The sequence below is a fragment of the Chelonoidis abingdonii genome, chromosome 6 (genome assembly GCF_003597395.2).
Source record: "Chelonoidis abingdonii isolate Lonesome George chromosome 6, CheloAbing_2.0, whole genome shotgun sequence".
NCBI classification, from domain to species: Eukaryota; Metazoa; Chordata; order Testudines; family Testudinidae; genus Chelonoidis; species Chelonoidis abingdonii.
The window spans coordinates 18,558,921-18,586,814 of NC_133774.1; the positions used below are offsets into that span (position 1 = coordinate 18,558,921).

Sequence of the window (27,894 nt, forward strand, 5' to 3'; positions counted from 1 at the left end):
TTTTAGAAGCAATTGATAAATTAAACAGTAATAACAGTAATAAGTCAGCAGGACCAGATGGTTTTCACCCAAGAGTTTTGAAGGAACTGCAATATGAAATTGCAAAACTACTACCTGTGGTTTCACTTAAATCAGTTTCTGTACCAGCTGATTGAAGAGTAGCTAATATGATGTGAATTTTTTAAAAAGGCTCCAGAGGTGATTCTGGCAAGCACATGTCAGTAAGCCTATCTTCAGTACTAGGCAAATTAGTTTAAATAATATTAAAGAATAGAATTATCAGGCACATAGATGAACGGAATATGTTGGGGGAGAGTCCACAGGGCTTTTCTAAAGGGAAATCATGCCTCACTAATCTAGCAGAATTCTTTGAGGAGGTCAACGAGCATGTGGACAAGGATGATCCAGTGGATATAATGTACTTGGACTTTTTAGAAAGCCTTTGACAAGGTCCCTCACCAAAGGCTCTTAAGCAAAGTAAGCAGTTATGGGATAAGAGGGAAGGTCCTCTTATGGATCAGTAACTGGTTAAAAGACAGGAAACAAAGGATAGGAATAAATGGTCAGTTTTCAGAATGGAGAGAGGTAAATAGTGGTGTCCCCCAGGGATCTGTACTAGGACCAGTTATATTCAACGTATTCATAAAAGATACTGAAAAAGGGGTCAACAGTGAGATGGCAAAATTTACAGATGATACAAAATTACTTAGAATAACTAAGTCCAAAGCAGACTGTGAGGAGTTATAATGGAATCTCACAAAACTGAGTGACTGGGCAACAAAATGGCAGATGAAATTCAATGTTGATAAATGCAAAATAATGTACATTTGAATACGTAATCGAAGCTATACATTTAAAATGATGGGGGTCTAAATTAGCCGTTACCACTCAGGAAAGAGATCTTGGAGTCATTGTAGATAGTTCTCTGAAAACACTTGCTCAATGTGCAATGTCAGTCAAAAAAGCTAACAAAAACTTAGGAACTGTTAGGAAATTGATAGATAGTATGACAGTAAATATAAATATTATATAAATCTCTGGTATGAGTACAAATTGAATATTTTGTGCAATTCTAGTTGCCCCATCTCAAAAAAGATATATTAGAATTGGAAAATGTACAGAGAAGGGCTACAAAAATGATTAAGGTTTTGGAACAGCTTCCATTTGAGGAAAGATTAAAGATGACTGGGACTTTTCGGCTTGGAATAGAGAGACCACTAAGGGGAGATATGATAAAAGTCTATAAAATCATGACCAGTCTGGGGAAGTGAATAAGGAAGTGTTATTTACCCCTTCACATAACACAAGAACCAAGGGTCACTCAATGAAATGAATTGGCAGCAGGTTTAGAACAAACCAAAGGAAGTACTTGTTCACACGACGCACAATCAACCTGTGGAACTCATTGCAAGGGGATGTTGTGAAGGCCAAAAGTGTAACTGGGTTCAAAAAAGAATTGGATAAATCCATGGAGGATAGGTCTATCAATGGCTATTAGCCAAGATGCTACCCTCTCCTTTGGGTATATCTAAACCTCCATTTGCCAGAAGCTGGGATTGGATGACAGGATAGATCACTCAATAATTGCCCTGTTCTGTTTGTTCCCTCTGAAGCATTTGGCATTGACCTCTGTCAAAGACAGTATATAGGGCAAGATGGACCATTGGCCTGTATGGGCATTCTTATGTAAGGACAGAATCAAGCTGTTGGTGTTTAAGCCTGGGGCCTCCAGATTCACTGATAGATCATGCCTAATTGCTCCCTGCCATAATATTTGCCAGGGTTCAGTGTGCACTCCCTCTGAACTGGGTGAGCATGCAGATACTCCAGTGGAGCATAAACGTTCACATGCACTGGGACAGCATGGGCCTGAATGACCCCCTTTTAATGCTATCCCAGCTCTACTAACTGGTTGGGGCAGAACAGGGCTATGGGTTGTCCATACTAGGCTCTCATGATCCTTGTGTACAATGTCTGTGAAGGATGCTGAAGGGGCAGGGTGATTTATTTTTTGACCACTTCCCTTCTCCTTTAGGCATACTTGAGTGTTAGTACAGTATTTAGTTTGTAAAAGCAGCAGAGAATCCTGTGGCACCTTATAGACTAACAGACGTTTTGGAGGGCAGCCTGCGTCTGAAGAAGTGGGTATTCACCCACGAAAGCTCACGCTCCAAAACGTCTGTTAGTCTATAAGGTGCCACAGGATTCTCTGCTGCTTTTACAGATCCAGACTAACACGGCTACCCCTCTGATACTTGACAGTATTTAGTTTCTATTTCTTTTACTATGACAGTCTTTTCTTCTTCTTACCTTTTTTCTTCTCTCTTCATATATAGTGTGAATATGGCAAGTACAAGTGACAAATTGCATACAGATTGGGCAAAAATACAGGAAATGAATTTGTAATATTTGTATTGCTATTTTACCTCCTTCTGGCTAAGCAAAAATATCATCCAGTATACTTTCATAATCAATTTTTTTTCACTAAATATCACTAATAAAATCACATTGGACCATAATCTCACCTGGTGAAATTGACGTAGTTCCTCTGACTTCATTGAACCTTTTATATCAGCTGAGGATCTGCCCAATCAAACATAAAAACCAAAAAGTAACAGTAATAAATATGCGAATTGTGAAGTAATCAGTGTGTGCTAAAAGCTGTACTTCTCATGGCACAGAAAAAGTTTGTATAACACCCTGATGAGTGTTATTTTCAGAAGCCTGTAGTTGCATTCTTTTAAGTTAAAGTTGACATTCCTTTTCACATTCCAGTTAACCAGCAGTTGTTTTTTGGGTTTAAATGTCAGGTTTGATACCCTGAGATACAAGCATCCGACGAAGTGGGTATTCACCCACGAAAGCTCATGCTTCAATACGTCTGTTAGTCTATAAGGTGCCACAGGACTCTTTGCTACCCTGAGATAGCAGATCAAATCCTATTTCCAAATATCGATGGTGGGACTAGCATTCAATACCCAAAATGTCCAATTTGCTCAGCAATTAACAAAATGTATCCCTCTTATCCTAAAATTTATTATAGCCTTTATACTGCTGGCATAAGGAAGGGCTAAGGTCCTGATTCTGTGAAGTGCTGATCACCTTTGGGGAAACATTGAACACATTCGAGTCTTAATGACTTATATGGGAGATGAGAGCACAGTCATCAACTTCCAGGAGGCCCTCAGCACCTTGTGCAGGAGTTCCTACCATTTCTAAGTAGACTTCAGGGATTTGAGACCAGAGATTCTATTCTTCACTTTGCTTTTCAGAAAATTGCAGGTGATTTCCTCATCCTTCCTTTTTGTAACTGATTTTCTATTAAGATCTTTATGTACCATACTGCTACAGTCTCTGACCGTGCCCTGCACTCCCTGACTCAGGTAGAGCTTTCATTCAATTCTGCTGATGTTTCAAGAATAACTCATTTATAATTTGTATCTGCTTTTGAAGTGGACTTCCAAATGAAATACTGATGTGTAGACAATGCTGCCTTTTCAACTAGCATTTCTGTGGCTAAGCAGGAAAGAAAAGTTCAGATAGAGCTCTGGCCTTGCACTTGTAAGGTCTTAATGGGGCAGTATATTGAAGGTATTTGTTACCATACAGCATAGTACCTCCTCCTTGTGCTAGGCAATTTATGCATTAATAAGTTGAAGCAGCTAGGTGGCAGAGAGAGAGAGGCAGCTGGGCTGAGTCTAAAGCACCAAACTGCAAATTTAGAAACTACTGAAGATTTAAAAAAAAAAAGCAGTCCTGCTAGGAAATAGATGGTCAGAGGGTGAGGAAAGTCAGACAAATGAGGCTTGGATGAATGTAAAGAGCAAATTTTGGAGGGAAAAAAAAAAGCAGAAGCATGATTATGCAACGGTATTATACACATGTGTACTGAGAAACTGCGTGATTGCCAGTGCTGGTTGCCATTTGCCCACACAATCACGTTGTTTACATGTGCTAATACAGGTGGGCAAAGGTGCTCAAGCATCAAGCCTCCTGTTTTAAAATTCTGGTCTAAGGAAGATTTGAAAAAATAAATAGGTTTCCTTGCAACCTAGATTTTTGTGTCTATTTAAATATTTCATCTAAATAGTTTAAGATATGATTTGAAGTTATCATCAAAGAAAGGTGGAATACATTTCAGATTAAGATGAAATTTGGCAATTTCACATTCAGATGATAAGCATTTTCAAATTTAAAAAGTCACTAATCTAGCTGTATCCTTTTTAGTAGGGTTTCCATTAAAGTATGTGTTTCTGATACACTTCAATTATATCAAAAATTTGGCCAGGCAAAATTGAAGCAATAGAGAAATAGGTGAAATAACTAGGGCTGTCGATTAATCGCAGTTAACTAACGCAATTAACTCAAAAAATTAATTGTGATTTAAAATTTTAATTGTGATTAATCACAGTTTTAACCACACAGTTAAACAATAGAATACCAACTGAAATGTATTAAATAGTTTTGGATGATTTCCTACATTTTCAAATGTTTTGATTTAATTACAACATAGACTACAAGTGTACGATGCTCATTTTATATTATTTTTATTACAAATACTTGCATTTGTAGGAGGGGTGGATGGGGGCGGGATGGGCTAGAACAGGGTGGGGGTGGGGCTAGGGCGGGGATCCCTCGGTGCACTCCCTAATGAAATGTGCTGTGCATGCCTATGAAAATGAACATGCATCAGTCCACACTGCTTTGGATCATTATCTAGAAGAACTCATCATCAGCATGGATGTATTTCCTTGGAATGGTGGGTGAAGCATGAAGGGACATAGGAATCTTTAGCATCTTTAGTGATGCTGGCTATAACAGTGCCATACAAACACTTGGTCTCACTTTCAGTTGACATTGTAAACAAGAAGTGGGAAGCATTATCTCCTGCAATGTAAACAAACTTGTTTGTCTGAGTGATTGGCTGTACAAGAAGAACTGAGTGGACTTTCTAGGCTATAAGGTTTTACATGGTTTTATTTTTTAATGAAGTTATTTTTTGCACATAATTCTATATTAGTAAGTTCAACTTTCATGGTAAAGAGATTGCATTTCAGTATTTGTATTACGTGAATTGAAAAATACTATTTCTTTTGGGTTTTTTACAATGCAAATATTTGTAATAAAATATAAATATAAAGTGAGCAGTGTACACTTCATATTCTCTATTGTAAATGAAATAAAAATATTTGAAAATGTAGAAAACATCCAAAATATTTAAATAAATGGTTTTCTATAATTGTTTAACAGCGTGATTAATCGTGCAGTAAATCATAATAATTTTTTTTAATTGCTTGACAGCCCAAGAAATAACAGATCATAAAATTTCACTGTTTTTTTTTTTTTTTTTTAACAGAATCATTAAAATTTTCACTGTTGTTTTTTATTTTTTTACACTTAAAAACAACTGTCCTTGCTTCATTAATTACCTCCAGTTTAATATATGTCTTGATCTTAGAAAATGCAGTTAATAATGTCTTGATCTGAAAAAGGAGGATGCTGTTATCTGGAAACATTTTTTTAAGAATGGCTAAACAAGAAGTTAAATAGCCATTATTAAATTTAACATTGCCCCTAGATTCTGATGGAATAAAATATATTTAATTATCACTGTAATATAGGAATATATTAAACAGCTTCTTTCAAAATATATAAGAGAAATATGTATTGAATACTTCTGCCTTTTCTGCATCATGATGCATAATTTTATCATCCTTGGGTGTTATTTGGACCTGTAATAGTACTGGGCTTTAATTTATTCTTGATCTATTTAAAGAATTATTTCTTATTGCCCTTAACCTAACTGACTGGAAAAAAAAAAATCACTGATACCTTTGGGCTCGTTTTTGCATTTCCTAGCTTCTAGTTTGTATTCATTGCTATCAGCTTCCTCGCCTTTTAATTTGTTTTCTGTATATTAGTTTTTATTGCTGCCTTTATCTCCCCTCTTAATCAGGACTTTTTTAACCAAAGAAACCTTCTTTCATGGTAGCAGAATAGTGGGGTTTTCTGAGCATCTAATAAATGGCATTATTTAGTCACAATTCCTAAATGGCATTCACATTTTTATGTTCAAATATTGTCTCTTATTGAATTCTGTTCACAATTGTTTTTAGCTTTGGAAAATTGGCCTTTTTAAAGCAGCATGTCGACTTTTACTTCTGTATAGCTACTGTATATTTGTTACGCCTTCTAAGGTAGTGATCTTATAGGCCATTTTGATCATCTAATCCAACTTCCAGCATAATGCAGCTCATAGAATTTCACAAAGTAAATCCTGTCCTGTGTCTACTAACTTGTGGTTGGGCATGGCATGTGTACCTTGGAAGGCTGGGTATACAGTAGACATGGAGCAACAGATCATCCAGTGCATACAAATAAATAAAATTTCTAGCTATATCTTTGGTAAAACAGAGCCATTCCTTTGGACCTGATCCTGAGAGATGCTAAGTACTATGGCTTCTTGCTAACTTAAGTGAGATTTGCAGGTGTCCATGTCAGGTGATATGGAAGTATATGTAATGGTAGTTACAGTGTGTGGTGTGTGCATGTGTGTATTCAGAAATCATTTTAAATAGAGCTGGAACAGCCTTAAGACATCTCATCCCCATGGCATATCAGGAATTTCCACAGTTCTGTTCTCAAGTGTTTTATCTGTCCTGTAAACTAAAGTGCTATCTTAGTTAAACTTCTTGATGCTTGCTATTATATATATATATATATATATACAGTAAACAAATATAGGGATATCTGTCTGCCTTTGTCCAAACTTTTCACTTTGACTCTTTCCTGGTCACCCTTTCTGTCTATTTTTTGGCTGCCATACTACCAACTAAATTTGAAGCTGTGTCTCAACATCCCCCCAGTAAATTTGAGCCAAAGGAGCTTTTAGAATACTACCCTTTCTCCTAGCTTCCTTCTCAGCTCACACTTTCCGTTTCTGTACATGGTTCATAATGTCGATGACTTCCGAGATTTACTGGAGCTTCCCTTTTCCTCTCTCTCACCTCTCATATTTGTAAATCTGATTACCACCACTTTCAAGATACCATGACTACCTTGACTCCACCTTTTCTGACATCCTTATACATGCCTTTGTCTCTTTTTGCCTCAAGTGCAACTTTTTCTGTGGACTTCCCAAGACTCAGCTTTGACTCCAGTCTCTAAAGAATGCTTCTACAGCTATTCAAAAAGATAGCATCACCCCAGAATCAAACAGCTGCACTGGCTTCCATCCACAAACAGCTCCATCAGATCTCCATTTCATAGCCCTTTCTATAATTCTTTATTACCGTTTTTTTTTTCCTCTTCAGAGATAAGACTTGAAGACCTGAATTCCCTAGGTTCATTATTGATAGGCTGTTTTGATTCCATGTTCTGAACACAAAGAGCATTTTATGATAACACTCTCTTTTTCCTTCATAGATCCAGGTTTGCACAGACAGCAATTTTTCCTGCAGAGACCGTCAAATGTGGTAGCCCTTGAGGGAAGAGATGCTGTTCTTGAGTGTTGTGTTTCTGGGTTTCCCATACCCACTTTCACATGGATGCGAGGAGATGAAATTATTCCAGTCAGGTATTTCATACACGTGTCTGTTATGTAATGAAAGTTCATTTCCCAGAGTGAAGTACGGGTAAAACATTAACTACCATTTTAAGTGTTGTCAGTTTGGTTCAGCTTGGAGGAGATCAAGTTTTCATTCTAAGTAATAATAAGACTGGATGTGCGCATGAAACTCCTGTTTTCTTCATTTGCAGATGTGCATGCACATCTGAGGGTAGAATTTGGCCATAAATGTCTTCTTTTATGAAAAGGTATTTAAATCAGGTAGAGCAGCATCCAAAAGTTAATTATCACATTTAATAACAACATTATAAGATCAGAGCTAGCCAGTTCAGAAGGTTCTATGGAGTATCTTAAATCTTGAGTACTTTTCATTGGAGATGAATGTGAACATGGATTTTTTTTTTGTCAATGTTACAGATCCAAAAAATATTCATTACTGGCTGGCAGTAACTTACTTATTTCTAATGTGACTGATGACGATTCTGGGACGTACACTTGCATTGTCAGCTACAAGAATGAGAACAGTAGTGCCTCTGCAGAGCTCACAGTTATGGGTGAGTACAGATTTCCAGACTCTGTGCAAGAGGAGTCCTTTGCTTTTCCAAGAATGTTGATGATCATTAGCGTTTATATAACTCCTTCCTCTGCCGGTCTCCAGGTACTTATCTGTAAACTGGTGGGGTTCCCACCTTACTTTGAACAGGATTTTCACTGACCGACAGCGGTATACACACATAATCAATATACCTCATGGAAGAACATCTACCAGCAGAGTAAAGCTTCTTACAATAGCTCTGGTTTATAATCTAATTTCTAGTAGAATATTTGTTGGTGTCAAATCCCAACTTGCCCAATTCCGTTAACTGTTTTTTCTTGTGTATGGCACCACACATGGATACAATGGTGATCTGCAATCTTATTTTAGCAAGTTGTGCATAACTATAGTATTGCTTACTGAAATTGTTTTACTGTTTTCTGCTTATCTTATAACTCCATGGCCTTGCTTTAGCATCACATATTATGTGCCTATGTTCTTGCTTTTAGTGGAAACCATGAATAAGCAATGATGCAGTGAGGATTTCCTGTGGTACCTAGGGTGACCAGATAGAAAGTGTGAAAAATTGGGATAGGGAGTGAGGTGTAATAGGTCAATATAAGAAAACCGCCCAAATATCAGGACTGTCCCTATAAAATCAGGACATCTGGTCACCCTGATGTTACCTTCTACATAAAAATGTTTTCTCTTTTGTTTCAGATGGTAGGTTTACTGGCTAACTAACAAAATATGTTGCCTGACAAACATGAGGAAAGATGTCTTAGACATTTTGAAACAGGCTTTTTTTCCCTATTGTGTCAAATTTTAATAGAACCATAATTATATTAAATTCTGAGAGGTGGTTTTTTTTAATCGAACAATACCAAGCTACATTAGAATTATTCAATAAGATTTAAGAAACTACATAGATAATACTTTGTGAAACAATAGCATAATTTCAATGTGCTGTTCATTTTGCATTCTGGTTTTAAAGCTTATGCATAAAAATACTTCCATTAGAGAACAGAGCCCCAAGTTGGATTATAGGATATTCAATGCTTATATAACAATATCCTTTTATCAAGTCATAATGCAACATTATAGTAATTACACATGATGGAAACTTTCATTCTATTGCTTTAGGTACATTAATACAATACAATGTTTTATTGGCTACATTTTAAAAATTAAAATGATTTTATAATTGCAAAAGTTCACTTTAACTATTTATTGTAAACCTACGTTTCCAATCTGCAAAGAATCAAATGCAGAAATGGAAGATAACTTCTGGGATAAAATGCTTATTTAGCTTTGCTGAAAGATGCTCATTGGAAACCAACAATGAAATTATGCAGAACTGCAGCTATTTGGGGATTGAGAAACACCTATTGATTATGTGAATCTTATTTTTTTTTCTTGCATATAGTAGACTATAGGACCAAGGCTGAAATTTCAATGCTCTGTAGAGGATTTGGCTATCCAGTTTCCATGAAAATTAATAGAAATTTCACATCCAAATTCTTTCAGGACTTGAAAATCTCACCCCATATCTTTATTCTCTGTAATGCACTTAACTATGGCTTGACTATGACTCTATATAAATATATAATAATGTTATGCTAAAAATGCATTGTATTGAAATTTGTATTTATTTTCATGCTTATACAGAGAGATATGTGTAACGGAGTGTAATACAATTTTGGGGATAAACTTGGATTCAGATACTTCAGTGACAATGGTCATATACGAATGGCAGAAGAGAGGTTTCAAAAGGTGGCACTTGTTACTTATTGAGCACCACAGTTTCATTGGGACTGTACCAACATAAAGGATAGCACAATCACTGACACAATGAAAATGAAATCTAAATCTGACAAAGAAACATGCACGTGCATGCAAAATGAGTAATAAAAATACATAATACAAACATTGTGCATGCAAAACAAATCAATTGTATATACTAAGTAAAGTGGGTGTGGTTTTTTTGCATAAGTGTCTAGTCACATAAGCTAATGAAATATGGGTGTAAGTTTTGGAGCTACAATTTTGATAACCTTTAAAAGTTTGGTCATTTATTTTCATAAGCATGTAGAGTGGCAGATTTAAATTAACACCATGTATCAAATTGCTTAGCAACAGGTATTATGTTTGTATTGCTATAGTGAATATGTAAAAGATCCAACAAAAACTACACACCTATTAATGGAGGGCAATAGAAATCCCCATATATCCTTATTTTCATAAAAATTGGACATGTATATTTGTTAAATTCATCTCCATAAGTAGGAAACTCTCTGAGAAGTTTACTGGAGTTGCTCATATTATTAGCCTAATTTATTTCCTATTGGTAGGGTATAAATCTGTATATTTTCTTAAAAAAAAAATTGCGGTTATTTATCAAACAAAAACTGTGAATTGCAAATGCATATTTAGTTGTAAAGCATCCATTGTTTATTAGAAAGATAATTGCTTTCACACAGTTTGTGTGAGAGTATGTTCTGGAGAGAAGGGCAGGCAAAGCATTTTACATGTGTCAGCTAAAAAATTAAACACTCCAATAATTAAATCTTTCCTGAAGGCTACGTGAGTGGGCCAATACTACATCAAAGTTAGTTGCATCACATGATAGCGATAGCTTCATTATTTAAAAGATCAAAAGACTATCTGACAGGAAAACGAATGTCTTTCACTGGGAAGATCCTATGTATCATTTCTTTTGTGGATCTTAAAACAACCCCTCACCTGTACTGGCCATAATGCTGAAAATGCGGAGAGGAATGAAGTTGCTGGAAAGGCTAAATAATATTTGTTGCTAAATTTTGAACTTTGAATATTTCATGTACAAATCCTTTTTGGCAGGATGTTAGTCATGTCGTCTTGTGCAGTAGAAAGTTTAAAAGTCCAGTAAATATTACCTTCTCGCTTTATAAATCAGCTGCATGCTTGGCAATGATTTTAAAGGACTAGGCTAAGTAAAAACAAATGTTTAATGATGACAATCACTGGCAAGATGACTGCTATCATTAGGTTTGCTAATGAGTGTCCATTTATAGCTCCTTCTTTCTAGATCTTCTTAAGTTTTCAGAAGCATTCATCTTTTGGGGTTGGAATTTTTCCTGTTTGGTCTTTGGGAGGTGAATTTAAAGTTTGAACAAAATCTCTTTTGCCATTTCTGGAGGGAAGAGTGCTATAATCCAGTGCCTGAGATGCACTGGATTATAGCACTGATCAAGCAAAGATCTTTATTTCTGCATGGAATCCCATTGATTTCAGCACAGTGTTATGCTGGAGCAAGAGTCAGGATTTCCAGATCCAGTCGCTGGATTGGAGCTTAATTTTGCAAAACTGACTTTTGCAAGCATTGATTGTAATGAATGCATATCCCTGACAGTCTCTAAATTCTATCAATTCCAATGGCAAACATAATGTGACTGCCAGATTTCAAATAACATAGAGTTGGAATTGTGCCTGTCAAGTCCAAGAAGGTATACATGGCCTTTTGAGGATAAAGAAGATTTTTCATCAGATAAACAATTGCATATAAATGTGACACATTTTCAGGTTCATAATAAAATTGCACTTGGATCTCAAAGCTACTATTAATTGGGTTGAGATTACTGTACATAACATAATCATTGTTCTCTCTTTCTGTGATTTAAAGATCCTGTAAATGTCCCTTGAGAAGCAATACAGAAATGAATAGTTTCACAGCACTGCTAGGTCAGCAGACTGAGTTTGCATGGTTTCAGGTCACTGACTAGAGAGACTGCCAACAAAAGCAGAGGACTGGGTCCAAAAGGTGGTGTTGACAGAAAAACGTTGTTCCTAGCTTTTACAAAGCAAGTTATATGTAATCTATAAAGAGACAACTTAGAAAATGCTTGCAAACTGCAGCCAGGGAAACAAGCACCTTTTACGACTGCATTTTTAGGATCAACTGTTTTTTGCATCGGTTTTATTTTCCAGCAAGAAAGATGAGCCTCCGTGGTGTTATGAGCGAGGTTTCCAACAAGTCTAGTTTAGTTTGCCAAGACCAAGAGGTAGTGAGTATTGCAAAGGATGGTCAATCCAATCTTTCTTGTTTGGTTTTATTTCCATTCCACAACATCCATTGCCAGAATATATGTGCACAGATCAAATGAATGAAAAATGCTGACTGATGGAAGCCTGGAGCATGTTCCTGCATGTGAATAATTTAGGAACAGAGAAAATGCTAGGGGAAAAGCCCTATGTTGAAAAAACATTGTCTGACATGCCTAGGAACAAAAGCCAGACAATTATATATTAAGGCTACAGAAGCATCTTTTAAACTTTATCCTACTGGGCACAAATCTTGATTCAGTCTACTTTGGATATGAAAAATATGTCCAAGGATATACCATCTTACTAAACATCAATGGTAAAATAGTTCCCACATTGTAAAAGATCATTCACTGTTCTTAAATCCCTGACACAGAAACATTCTGATGTGGATCCTCAACTGGTAGAAATTGTAATAATTCCATTGAAGTTGCTGGAGTATAACAATTTACACCAGTTGAGGATCTGTCCTTCTTTAGCTATGCTTGATAGAGTGAGTTAAGGATCCCACATCAGTCTGTTCTGCTAATATCTTTGAATGTTCTGTGTGTGGCCAATAGCTAACTCCACAGCAGCTAGCTGAAGTAGATTGTTCAGTCAGCTGTTTTATTTTGAATATCAAACACAGTTGAAGCTGTTTACTTATTCTCTAACTGAATCTCTCTCTCTATCTGGAACATTGTATGTTTATATATATGATGGAAAGCTAAAGAGGAAACAGATAATCCAAAAGATTGTTCCAGGATGGATTATCTCAGGCAATTCTTAAAAAAACAAAACAAAACGAAAAAACACACTCAAAAAATACATCAAGTCACAAAAAGGCTGTAAAAACTCCCTTCAAGTCATTTTTACCATCACTATAAGATTAAGGTCCAAAAATAGAATATAAGATATCAGGTTTTTTATTTTTCATTTCTTCTATATATATCCAAAATGAATGCAGAATCAAACTAAGGACACAAGAGGATAACTCATCCACCCTGTCATTTCCTCTTACTGTTATTAGAGTCCCTCCTCTTTTGCTTCCCCATGCCCCAGCTTTTCAGACCGAAGAATGCTGCTGAGAGATCTGTCAGTTTCATCATGCTGCATTGTCCATTTTCTTTTCATTCTTTTTAGGATTTCTCTCTTGATGGCATTAATGGGAATTATGTGGTTAAATTCCATGGAACTTTGAAACTGTAAGGGTATGCTTTACATTGATGTCTTTTGTTTCCGGGTGTTTTCACAGTAATATTAACTATCAAAAATATGTTTGAGATTTGACATGAGGTAAAAATAATGTATAGCTTGGGCATTGGGAACATATTTTGCATTGTGGTGTTGGGGAATGGGATAGGCTGCCCATGCTCAAAGAAGTAGCAAGAGCTACAAACATAAAAAAGAATGGATGAATCTATGAGGACTGCTGGCACTTCAGTGGTGTATAAAATGCAGCTAGTCCTTCCAAAAGACAGGGGCGGAACTGGATGGATCAATAGTTCCTTTCATCTTTTGTTTTCTCTTATTTAGAAAATTTTTAAAATACATATTATGCGATCAATAGACTTTAAGGGCTCCGCAGGAGCAGTGATTTTCTATCCAATAAACACCCATTTGGACAATGTTCAGAATGAGTTTTATGCAATTGATTGAGAGGCTGTAATGTGTCCTTAGGAATCACTCCATCCACTGTTGCATCATGCTTATGGAAAAAATGGAAGGATTGTGATGATGTTGATCTAGATGCAGGTATTAAAAATTTTATGAAAAGCAATGCTATTGGGGATATATCCTGTATTTATCGTAAAATCTTATGAAGTCCTTTGCTAACATTTTTTTAAAGTAATTGAAAATTGCAGACTGTGTCATACAGAATATGTTATATTTGTTGACTCTGTTTTTATTAAGGCTGTGATGGAAGTTTTACCTTACCCCATAAGTTGGGTGCCTGCATGCAAGACAGATCACCTAGGGTGGAGAAATCTGAGTACCTGATAGGTTTTGATCATGAATAGACCTTCTTGTGATTTGCATCCCAGGTGAATTTTGCTTTTGGTGAAAAACAGAAATAAAAAGAGAGAGAAAAGCAGAAATGTGGGGAGAAATGGAGGGAATCTGAGATGTGATGAAGATTTGTCTGCTTAGAGTCTCTGGTTCAAGTTTGCCTCAAGGAAAGAAAACTTTATTGCTAGAATATAGAAGATATTGAAGGTAGCATTGAAACCAAGAGTTTAGTAGGATTGTAAAAAGAACAGACATTTTATATGGATAATGAAAACATCCAGAGTTGTTATAAACAAGGTTTTTAAAAATAGAGTTTTGGTAGAGATATCAATCCGTATGTTTACACGCATTAATCAACATCTAACTAATGAAGAGTATAGAAGAAACTTTCTCTTTTGAAGTGGTGTTCCATAACTTTACTTTGCTTTACTCTGAACCTGCTGTAAACTGGTCAATGTCAGAGATGGGATCCTGGATTAAGATGAGCACTGCTTGATCCAGTATAGCATTTTCTTTGTTGCTATGTTTCTTGCTTTCTTGAACTTGTTGGTGTAGATATGAGCAGTTAGGTCTGCAGCAGCATGATGGAAAATTATGCTAGTGTCTTGCCTTTAATGGGCTTTCACAAGAATGAATTGAAAATGAACCCAGATCAAGAATGTCTTGGATGGTGTTTGGAAATCTAAGAATAGGCACCTAATTTACATTGAATTTCAGTGGGAGCTGAGCCCCTAACTCATTCAGACACCTCTGAAAATGTAGTCCTTGTCAATACATCTGTCGGCTAGCATCTTACAGACGTACGGGCCACACCTCTTTTGTGCTGCTTATTTATGAGAAAGGCTTAAAGAAAACTCCGCTTGTTGCCAGTTTCTGCTAATATGCATATTCATGTTCAACCCCACAGCGGAATATGTATGTAGGAAGGAGCTATTTGTTGTTGGTGCTCTCTCAAATGACCTAGGGGAAATTGTTGGAGACACTGAATTTGAGGATGATTTCCCCAGATCTTTGTTGTGGCAATGGAAATGCATCAGTCCATGGGAAAACCTGTTTGAATCCATCTGCACAGGAAGATCAGTATTGGCATGATGCCTTTGCTACTTCTATGCATAACTCTCTAATTTAGGAAATACATCATTTTGTAGATCTGGCTGTAGTGATCAGTCAGATACTCCATAACAATCAGAATGGAAATTGCTCAGATTGAGCCTTATAAAAAGATTCAACTGTACTGCATAATAAGAAGTGAGATCTATTCTGCGTAAAGGACAGATTATCACAATACCAGTTAGTAATCTGTTGTTCTGTATAGATAGTTTAATGATCTACTGCACATAAGTCCTCAAACCTGCAGAACAACAACTATACTGGTAACTAGAATGCTCTGTTTTCATTTATATCTCAATGTTCTGTAGTGACACCTATACACTTCCCTCTTATGGGCTACACTAATGATTCCTCTGTTATAGGCAAACCAGCAAGTGCCAATTCATACTGCTCTGCCACAGCAGCTTGCTGTCACCCATGCAAACAGTTACTGGATGCTTTGCTGCTCTAGTCAACCACTTATGGCATCTGTATTGTGCAGCTGCCTATGCGTTCTGCTTGAGACACTGTCAAAGATAATCACTTTTTAGGCTTTGGGTAAAATTTTCTGAACCAACTAAGTGATTTACGAAACCAAGGGCCATTTTCAAAAGGGACTCAGGGCTGGTGTACAAAGGTGCTTAAAGATGCAGATAGGTACCTATTGGGATTTTCAAAAGGTTAGGCACCTAACTCTCTCAGGCTTAAAGTTAATCTTCTGTAAATCCTACGAGGCACCTATTTGTATCTTTAGGCACATAAATACCTGTGTAAATCTGGCTTTTAGACACTTAGGAACCTTATTCTAATTGAAAGTCAATGGGTGTTAGATTCCTAGGCACTTAAGTCACTTTTGAAAATGATACAGTGGGAGATTTTCAAAGGCACAAAAGGAGAATGGCTGCCTAACTCCACATGACTTTCTGTGAGAGAAAGGAGTCTAACTGCTCCTTGTGCCTTTGAAAATCTCTCCCTTAGGTTCTTAAGTTACTTAATTGTTCTTCAAAATGTTACCTTCATCTAATATTTAAGGCCATGCCTTAGGTCCTTGTTGGAAAACTAAGCTGTAGACTGTTAGACTGTACTTTTTTTTTTTTTGGGTACTACACCTGTACCCCAATATAATGTGACCTGATATAATACAAATTCTGATATAATGCGGTAAAGCAGTGCTCCAGGGGGGCGGAGCAGCGCACTCCCATGGATCAAAGCACATTTGATATAACGTGGTTTCACCTATAATGTGATAAGATTTTTTGGCTCTCGAGGACAGCATTATATCACCGTAGAGATGTACGTTGATGTTTGGCTCGTGAGGGTCAAAATTTAGGGTCTTATTCTGACACCACTAGAGTCAAGGTGGACTTTCCCCACTATTTTAGAGGCAGGATTGGGCCATGTACGAACACGGCAGGCACATAGCTTCATTTGCTGTCCCTCCCACTCATGCTCACCACCCTGGTGTCCCTGACTATGCATGCAGATGTACACTTCTCTCTTTTATTTTAATCTCTCATTCTTCAGAAGCACTAATATTATTCATCAATTTTTCAGTGTAGTATAATTAAAAAGCAAAAACAGTTATTAAATTCCAATTTAAATATTTGTCTTCTCCCCTCCCCCCTGCTGAGAAATAAGCAACAGGAGAGAGGAACATACAAACAAACAAAAATCTTGCATTCATGTAATGCTGTTGCTTAGCAACTACACCATCTTGACTCAGACTGATTTTCAAAACTGGTTTGTATGCTGTTTCATAACTAATTTGCCCATACAAATGGTTGTCTGCTCTCAGACGCGGGTCTTGTGGTTGAGGACACATTTTTGAAAATCAAGCCAAAATGTCAATTCATTAAACTCCAAGATCTTCTACATTGCTCCAGTTTAGGGTTGTGACTGCATGATGGATTTTGCTAAGTTTTATTGTTGCTGCTTCTGACTCAGAATAGTTATGAGTAGGTAAAGCATGTGTTGACATCCATGGTAAAAGAGAATAAAATGTAATAAATTCTAATAGAACACAGTATAGTTGTTAGCAAACTACCTAATAAATTAAAACTAATTGTTACCACTGTGTTATATATGTTGATTCTGTGCCTTCTTGGCAGTCCTAGCACTATTCTACATTGTGCAGGAGAAAACGTCAGTTTTAATGGCACCCCAATTTTCTTTCTTCCTCCAGTAATTAATCTGGTATTTATAACTCACTCCTCTGTGTTCTTCAAAAGGTCAGAAAAGAAAACAATTTCATGATTTGAGCCTGGATCTTGCAATTCATTGCATGTTGGCAAAACAGACTCTGCTTGTGAGGCAAATTACAGGAAATGGGTTTAAATTACTGGATTATGTTTTCCTATGGTGAATTATTATTGACAAGACCTTATCAGTGAGACTATAAATACCTATTGTTTTTCAAAAGAAGAAGGATAATTTTGTGGTTAAGGCTGTGGACTGGCAAGACCTACATTTTCTGAATGACTCTGCAAATTAGCGGAATGTACAGTTCATCATGCCTGAGACATCAGTCCCTGAACAATACTGTGGCAGATTCCCAGCAGATGTAATTCAAGACAACTTTGACCCTAAGTGCCTAACTTTCTCCAGCTTTAATATGGGAAGAGTAATGTCTGTCTGTCTCATTGTTTCGAAGATTAATCACTACAGGTGTCTTTGAAAACTCATAGCCCTTTAAAATTTCTCCTAACCCAGAGGAAAGGAGTGTAATTTATGGGAATTTAGGCTATGTCTAACCTTATGGTAATGTGTAGAGTACGTATTCTGCATGCACTCCAGCAAAAGGTGTGTGTGTGTGTGTGTGTGTGTGTGTGTGTATATATATATATATATATATGTAGCAGTGTAGATGGTGAAACACTACTTAGGTGACTTGAATAAAGACATGTCAGAATTGTACGGTATGTGCCCTACTCATCTCTCTATACCCAGTCAGTACCTGCCACATCTATGCTGCTATTCCCTATTTGTGACTGAAATAAGTAACATTTTTTTTATTTTTGCATAAAAGCAAACTCATTAAATATAGTTGTAACCCGCTTTCCCCCCCACCCCCCCAAAAAATCAGTTCAGGAAAATTGAAATTACTTTTCATTTTACACTGACAGAGTGGGTGTATTTGGTTTAGTTTTTGCTTTTTTTAAGAGATATTGGCATCAACTGCTGCCAAACTGATTCACTGAATAACCAAAAAAAAAAAGCCCCCAACAAATAAATAAATCTTGAAAGAAAACATCTTCATTCTGCTTATAGTGAATTCCACACTCCCATTACAGCAAGCCCCCCATAACAGGAGGTTATGGGACCAGATTTTCAAAAGAGCTTAGGGTCATATTTTCAAGTGCTCAGTACCCACATCAGGGCTGATTTTTAGAAAGAGTTCATTCCCCTTGAGACACCTGAATAAGGGCTAGCTTTTCAAAAGAACTCAGACACTGAGATTTGGGTACTGAACCTTCCTGAGAGTTCTAAGCCTTAAAGGTAATTTCAAAAATACACAGAGAACGGCTCTTAAAAATTGCATTGCATGTACTGGGTTTGTATCACCCAGCACCTTCTTCTTTGACTGTTGGATAATAAAGCTAGAAACCTCCGTGTCATAGTACTGTCTCGTCATTAATGTATTATGAATGTTAACAGATTATTTATTTATTTGGGGTAGCATCACCGGTGTGCTAGGCACATTCCAAAGATAGAAGACGACACGCTAGGAAAACACAAAATGAAAGGGCACTGTCCCTATAAAGCTGACTGGTTTTGTGGAGTAAAAGTGACAGATCACCCTGCCACACACGCAGAGACACTCCAAACAGCTTGTAAAAAAACAAACAAAACCAGGAGTGATTATAGTGCTGAAGTCCTAAGAGAAGTAGGCCTTTTTCAGCCCAAAGCTTTCCTATGGATCAGCTGTCTCATTTTTCTGGTAGGAGTTTTTTTCCTGATTCATACCTTGACCTTAATATGTTCAAATTTCCTGTTGGATTTTCACCATCTTGTTTTGTTACTTAGCAGCATGGACAGAAGTACTTGTAGCTGAGTGCTTCTGAGCATGATCTTTTGACTTTTAAGCTATAAGTTCAAGACTGCATAAATATATACCATAATGGGATAAGTGGTTTCTTGTTTCTGTCAAAGTGTTTTGCACTACAGTTCTGGGTGAACATTTATTGAAGCGCTCAGGAGCACTTTCGGCAGCAAAGAGCTTAACAAAAATATCTTAGGCTGGTACATTTATAAACCTGTAAAATGTTGTCTAGTTTCATTATTATCATTTGAAAAAAATCGAATTGATAATATATTGGGTTTGATTGTTGTTTTTTTGTTAGTTGAGGAAAATTTTAGGATGTGGAATTCTGTCTCTGAAATGGACCATCTAAAGCACCACATTTGGTGTGTACAGTTTCATAGACTACAGGAAAACGAGAAGTATGACACTTAAAAGATTTTGTGGAACGCCTGACTATTCCATTATTATAACTTGACATTCCTGACAGTGTTCATTGGATCAGTCTCTACCCTATTGCCTTAAAGTTCCAGTTTGATTCAACCTCCGACAAGAGTGATTGAACCTCAGCTTGATTAATGGTTTTAGTAGATCCTAAGTGAAGTGAATGGTGAGCTCCACTCAATCAGATATGGATTATACAGTAGTCCACATAAAATGAGCACGTCTAACACAAATCAGTACAGCTGCTAACCTTCAATTTAAAAAAAAAAGCTCAGGCACATATTTCAGATATGCCTGAGGGGAATACTTAATTGTATCTATGTGATGGATACATCATTGTTCATATAAACCGCATAAGTAAATCTACATGAATCCCAAATGATTGCTAAATCAATGTGGATTTTTGGATGAGGTGCACTACTTTTTTCTCCCACCTAAAATAGAAGCTGGAAAGTAAAGTAAAAATCTTCCTAGTAAATGTATTTAAATGTATGATAATTATACAGTCAGCAGTAACCCATCCTTGCTTTGACTTTTTCCATAATTACATATTACAGTATAAATTCCTTGTAAGAATGGTCTGTGTAAGCTGTGAAAGCTGCTGGAGTCCCTGAAATTCTCTATCATAGATTCATAGAATCATAGAATATCAGGGTTGGAAGGGACCTCAGAAGGTCATCTAATCCACAGATTGCATATGGCACAAGCAGTAGCAATACATGCTTTAATATTGTCAAATTAGTCTTCATAATGCTCAAAACAATCCCGAAGTGAAGTGAGAGTTTGCCTGCATTAAAAAAAAATAAAAAGCACAGTCTGATCAGTCAGAAACCAATTTTTAAATATGCAGCATTTTAGAATGCTCCAAATATCTTTAGTTGTATGTAGCTGGGAAATACCAATATAGTTAGGATTTACTTTCTGGTTCCCTTTTAAGTCTATTATAAGCATATTAGTTAAGCCTGGCATGGGGTTTGTGAACAACATTTTATTTCAGTTTATCTAATTAAACCATAGCTGTAGGCCAATTAGACTTAAGCAAGAGTGTTTTAACCATCTTTTATTTATAAGAAGAAATCATAAAATGAGGTCTCTTTTTCTCAGATAAAGGAGAGAGCTGCTGTTTATGCATAGATATTAAAACTCAGTGAGAAAATTAGCAGACTAGTCGGACAACTCTAGCTAGAACAGACTGCAGCATGCCTGCTCTCTCTGAACTTCAGCTAGGCTATAGAAGGGAAAGTCACATGCAGCTTCCTGTTATCTTAACCTTCAGCAGTAAGGTTCCCCCCTTGCCAATATTATCATTTTTACACTGATGGTTTCATTGAAAGGATGAGAAGAATGAGTGGAGCAATTTTTAATGAACTCTTTTTTTTTTTTTCTTTTTTTCTTTTTCTTTTTTTAAGTGGGAGAGGAAATAGTCTTGATAAAGTGGTGGGAAGTAACACAAGATTATTTCTAAATTATAAGCAACAAGATACATTTCTCTAAAGGAGACATCTGGGAAAAAAGATATATTATGCAACTATTTATGAGGTCTAAACATTCTAAAATATCCAGAAAAAAGAGTGCACAGTCCCAGAAATGCAGTATATTTTGTGCTGACAATATACACTTATTGTTTTCATGTTCCTATTTACTATCAGTGTTCCTGCAATAATGGATGCATCTCCCATAGTTGGGTTGTTTGATAGGGTTTTTTTTAAGAATCATACTACAAACTCTATGAAGTATGGATAGACATACAAGCTTGTACACAAGAACCTTTCAGAGCCTTCAACCATCCCTCTAACCAAGAGTGAATCTTGGTTCAGGTTTTGAAAAGCCCTCTCCCCATAACCACAAAGTTCACCTGTTCTTTTTACTTTAGTTCACTTCCTTGTTCTGACTGCTAACCCTATCTGACTCCATATCTATCCCCTCCTCCCTATCATCCAGTTGAGTCCAAACCAATCCCTCCCTTTTCCCATAGACAGAAGATACTAATGGATCTGTTCTCTGACTTGTTTTTCATCTGACCAAACCTCTCTCTTTTTCACTGCTCTTTTCACTGCTGCTCTTTTTCCTTCCCTGCAGTTCCCCCCATACAATATGCCTAAAACTTCTATGAATTTCTCTGTTCCAACATTAATGTTTGCTTCAAAGTTATGGGAGTTCTACCCACCCCAAGTATGCACAGCATGCTTTGAACTCTAGAGAATGCAATACTGAGCTCATGAATTTTAGTAAAAGCATTTTTTCATGGCTTGTAGTAGCTACCTGTTAGCCAACTTGACAAGGAAGTTTGCTGGACTTTCTTTCATCTGGTTTAATGAAAACAAAAACAACCACCTCCAAACCCAAAAGATCCTAATATCACTAACTCTTATTTTTCTCATAACAGTTTCAGAGCTAATGGTTAATTTCCTTTGTTTCATCCCATATATTTATTATTGTATTTTAGAAGCAGTCAAGTTAGATATCTTCTCATGTTTGCAATTTCAGAGGTTAAGCACAGCAATGAAAGGAAAAACTCTTTGTTCACAGTTTGTGTGGATTTGCTCACTTTGAACTTTAGATTCAAATGAACTTAAAGCAAACTTGTCAAAACTGTCTCAATTCACTGGTTTTGTTGTGAAATTAAAGTAGCTCACGTTTGTTTGCAAAGTTTGTCATGAGATTGGGCTAGGAATCAAATTTGTAAAGAAACTCGTGTGATTTGGGGTTGTCTAATGAGTTTCACAAAACTATAAATGTTATTAGTCACGTTGGAGCAAAAAGTCCATTTTTCTGAAAATAAGCTTGGGTTCTTTAATGACTTTGGTGGTCAAATCCCTGATTATTTTTGCAGCGGCAGCTTCTCTTTTGGTGAGGGTTTCCTGAATGTAGTTAAAGTCCACAAATGTATAGTTCATTAGTTGTTACAGGGGAACATTTTACTAATTTAGGGGTATGTGTGTATATATTGTTTCAAAAAGAGTCAATCTTTGAGACTGCTACTTGAGTGACTTAGCATGGGAGTGAATTGAAGTATCTATTTTGGCCATTATCTAGAAACACTGAATTTGAAAAGTATGTCTATTGATAGTGCATACATTTTTGATATTTACAAAGCAAAGTGTTACATATAATTAAACTAGATTGCAAAGTGCTGTTGAACTGCATATAGTACCTTTAGAATTAGAGTTTCAAATATTTTGCAAATGGCTTTTGATTTTATTGGTTCCTGAGGCTGAGATTCATCTTTGTTCACTCCATGTTAATTTTTAACATTTTTACAAATATATTATTTGTCTCATTGTCAGAGTCTTTAATTCACAATTATTTGCAGCATGGCAGTTTTTCTCAGTCATCTGTTTATGCCAGCACACTAGCAATTGATAAATATGTACTTTAAACTGAATGGGTAGCTAATCATTTTCATTTTTTATTTTTTTTTGGAATGGTTGGGAGTGGGGGAAAGCTTTTAAATCTGCAATTTTTGCTACCAGACTGAATTCAATAATTTGTCCTTACAACACCTTTGTGACACTAGCATCCTAACCACTAAGCTATCTATCCGCTCAGGGCAAGAAACCTGTCTTTGAGGATTTTAGTACTGTTTGTGAGGGATTCAGGGCCAGGCACCAGTGGAGGAGCATGTGCCTGGGGCAGCATATGCTAAGGGGCGGCATTCTGTCCACCCTTCGGGCTGCACAGTCCGAGTGGGTGTTTTTTTTTGGTTGAGGCAGCAAAAATGGTAGAACCAGCCCTGGAGGGATTAATGTTAGATTCTTGTAATGTGACTGGCTGAAATTCCTCTCTGGTTGTGTAACAGAAGCTTGGAATTAAACTCTTGTCAAATTGGTGCTTTCCCAGAAATGTTGCACAATTCATAGATTTTGGGTGGGCTATAAAAATATCTTTTAAATCTGCTTTTTTTAATGGCAGGAATCTCCAAGCACCAGAATATTAAGATTGGTTGCCTTTTGGATCTACCTCACTCCCTACGTTTCTTCCCAATATAGAGTCTTATCGCAAGTAGCTTATCTCAGCACGTATGAATTAAGCGCCACATGGCAATGAATGTGGAGACCAGAAATTGTTCTTCAATTCAGTCCAGTAGCAAAACCTACAGATTTAAAAGCTTTCTCACCCCTTCTTTCCCCACAGCCACTCCAAAAAAGTTTATCCCAAACCATTTTTCTCTGACATTTTCTAATTTCCCATAAATAATGTCTGTAGAAAGAGGCAGAATAGAAAATTTACTCCTCTGTCTAAAGGGGTCATCTGAAATGTTCCATACAAATGTGGTCTATTCTTCAGTGCAGCATTCTTTCCTACGTGAGTGTGTTACAGTCTCTGCAGTATACTCCAGCACAATTTTATACAACTTGTCTTAAAATGAAGAGCATATTCCTGATAATTCATGGTTTAAACAATCCCTGACCAGTAACTCATTAACAAGTGTTTAACAGGGGGAACTTGTCAAGGCCGCCCAAAGGATTCAGGGGGCCTGGGGCAAAGCAATTTCAGGGGCCCCTTCCATGAGAAAAAGTTGCAATACCATAGAATACAATATTCTCATGGGGGCCCCTGCAGGGCCCGAGGTCTGGGGCAAATTGCCCCACTTGCCCCCCCCCCCCCGGGCAGCCGTGGAACTTGTCCTCTCCTCTTGCCTCTGAGGATAAAAGGGATTTTTTTTTTAAAATGTGAATGCTGGATACAGTAATTTCACACATAGAATCTTCTTTCATCCTAAAACCTGGCTCCCTCACTCTGGTTATATGGGCCCATATTTAAAAGGACATTTATTTCTCTGTGAAGGTATCATGAAAAATCTAATTCAGTATTGTGCTTCATAAAAATGGTACCTAATGCAAAAGAGTGTGGGATATTTTTTGTGGGAGTGGAAAAGATACAAGTTTTCTTTTGACTTTCTTTATCCTGTGCGAACTCTACAAAACACAGCACAGTGTGCACAAGAGTTTCATATACTGTATATGAAGGCAAATTATTTTGTTCTATTTAGTAAATAAATTAATCATATCATGCAAAGTTGCCCTGACCTCTGAATTAATATGGCAAATTTTTGCTTGATCTTCCAATGTATTTTTGAATGGATTTAGAAGATAGAAACGAGATGGAGAAATTCTCATCTCTCATTAATGTATATATTCCTCATGGCATGCTATAACTCACTAATACTGTGTTGGAAAACAGCCTCAAATTCTTTGTTTTACAGTTGTTATTTGGTATCAGCTTAGAGCTATTTGAAGTGATTCTGCTTGAATTTTTTTCAATGAAAATTGTAGTTTCATCAAAATTAAAGTGTTTCGCAAAACATTTGATTTAGGCAAACATTTTAATTTTTTTCACAATAGAGAACTCAAAATGAAACAGAATGACCTTTTAGACTTCAAAATGACACATTTGTTTAATTTTGGCTTTCAGAAAACAAAATGAAATGAAAATTCAAAGGGAACCAAACATATCAATAAGAAATTAAATACACATATTTTTCCTTTCAAATATTTTCATCAAAAAATCAAAATATTCTGCAAAAAAAAATGTAGAAATTATTCACAGAGATAAAATGGGATAAAATGAAGAGATGTAGCATCCTTACAACAAGAGGGTTAGAATTTCTTTTTAGAGTATAATCCGTGAGAAGTCTTCCTAAAACAAAAATCAAGTGGCTTTAGCAGTAGTAGAGAGAAGAGAGTGAATTACTCATATAATTAGAAATAGAACCATTCATCTTTAATCTTTCACCTTCAGCTATGATCTCCCTTAGTTAAAAATTAAGGGGGTTAGTGGAAAATAAACATTATTACTAACTATAGTGTCAGGTGCCCATATGTGAAATGATTTTTGTGGTTTTGCAGAGAACCGAAGTCTGCATTACAAAAATTAACAACCACAATTGGCATTGATCTCCTTTCCTTTCAGTAATGTAAGCCTAAATGCAAGAACTGAATTTACATGGAGACTGAACTACCCTTTCAGATTGTCTCTTTATATTATGGGATACCATGTGGAAGTCACTGTTGCTGTGTATGTTGTGTATAGAAGAAATGCAAGAACTGAATTTACATGGAGACTGAACTACCCTTTCAGATTGTCTCTTTATATTATGGGATACCATGAGGAAGTCACTGTTGCTGTGTATGTTGTATATAGAAGACTTCATCTGGCACCTTTTAGAAACACTAAAATTCACACTTGGTGGGGAGATTTGACTTGAGCATCTGATTATAAAAAACATCTCATTTTGAACCTTAATATGTTATCAATGCTATATTTAGTCAGTGGCATGTCACTAATTTTTTTCCAAAGAAATTCCTGCAATATGCTAATATGGTTTCTACTTAGAAAAACAATTTCCAACAGGAGACTTGATGGTTATTAGTGGCGCAGACTCAAGTCTTTTTTCATTCTTCCTTTTCATTTTCATAAGCACTATTTCATTTACCCAGAGTTCTCCATTTAAGAGCTTTCACATTCTGACTGATTAGTCATCTTATCAAATCTTATTGGTTTGTGACTCCCATGCTACTAAATGAGAATTATTAACTGGATTTAGGAATAGCTGGCTCGGCACAATTTGAATTGTGGCCTGTTTAACAAGTGATGTCTAATTTCCCATGATTCCTAGTAAAATAGAATGGCTACAGAACGGCGGTGTGAGTGACTTTTGTGACTGTAGAAAATAGAGTATTCCAAGGAGAACATCTTCAATAGATCATCCATATGCTTCGGGTCAAATCCTGCTTGCCACATGCAATCAGACCTCCCATTGAAATCCGTGGACGTTTTGCTTGAGTAAGGACAGCAATTGAACCTTTATTTCCAAGAGATCACATATAAAATTATGAATACTCCTAAATACATACTATAGTATAACATTTGGGCAAGGGCTATCATGGTTAAAAGAATAAAGTTCTCCTTCAGTGGAGTCCAAAATCTTCCACTTGGTTGCCTTTTGCCCCTTTTTCCTAAATCACGGTTTTCTCTCTCCTTTTTCCTAAAGCACGCACAGTATTACATCTGTCACTGGTGCTGCTAGATCTAGTTTAGATCAGAAACTATAGTTATTCAGTGTTTGTAGTTAAGTCTGCATTGTATCTTTGCTGCACCACATTATTTTCAAATGCATCATTGAATACAATTCTGAACATCTCTTTGGTTATATATCTTCTTTATGTGAGGCAGCAGACTATTGAATGTGTTGCATCTGCATTCATAATAAAAAAGAAAAGAAAAGGAATAGTTCAGCCGGTGGGAATAGAAGGATGTTCAATCAGGGCAATGTTAACTGCACTGGATTGTACTTGTGCACTTGGGTAAATTGCTGTCCACCTTTCCTGTCCATACCCATTGATTCTACCACTCGCAGCAATATTTTCAATACTTCTTAAGTTCATGATATTAATCATCTAGTACCAGGGGAACATAGTTTAAAATGTTACAGGCTAGGTGCTGTACTTGGCTAGTGCTCTCTCACTGAAATAGTGGGTGTCAGTTCCTGAAACCAAAAGCAACACAAATGCTCTCTTTGCCAGCTGGGGTAGGGTTCTATGGGGCTGGGAGCAGTGGAGACGTCCTCAGGGTCGGGGGAGATGAGATCACCTCCAGGAGCAACTACAGAAGCAATCCATGTGCTCCCTCTGCTTCCTCCTTCTCCTCCCTCTTGCCTTCAGCATGGTGGGCTGCTTGGCATGCGTTGGGCCACACTGCTTTTGACTGTTATTGAGCAGAACCCATCATCAGCACAGACGCGTGTCCCCTGGAATGATGGTTGAAACATGAAGGGACGTACGAATCTTTAGCACATCTGGCACATCTGTTTGATGCTAGCTACAACAGTGCTATGAGAATGCCTATTCTTACTTTCAGGTGACCTTGTAAACAAGAAGCAGTCAGTGTTATAGTCTGCAAATGCAAACGAACTTGTTTGTCTGAGGATTGGCTGAACAAGAAGTAGGACTGGCTCTAAAATTTTAAATTGTTTTATTTTTGAATGCAGGTTTTTTTGTACATAATGCTTCATTAGGAAGTTCAACTTTCATGATAAAGAGATTGCACTCCAGTACTTGTATTAGGTGAATCGAAAAATACATTTTTTTACAGTGCAAATACTTGTAATCAATAAATAAAACGTGATCACTGTACACTTTGTATTCTGTGTTGTAATTGAAATCAATATAT

At 36.6% G+C, this 27,894-nt stretch overlaps 1 protein-coding gene across 1 annotated transcript in view; it reads left to right on the top strand.

Annotated features, from left to right (window-relative positions):
- The window catches only part of DCC (DCC netrin 1 receptor), a 978,992-nt gene that overhangs the window by 453,726 nt on the left and 497,372 nt on the right, over positions 1–27,894 (top strand). Inside the window, 2 exon segments of the mRNA XM_075066875.1 lie at positions 7,426–7,576; positions 7,985–8,121. Of these exon segments, the coding sequence (XP_074922976.1) occupies positions 7,426–7,576; positions 7,985–8,121 (288 nt within the window).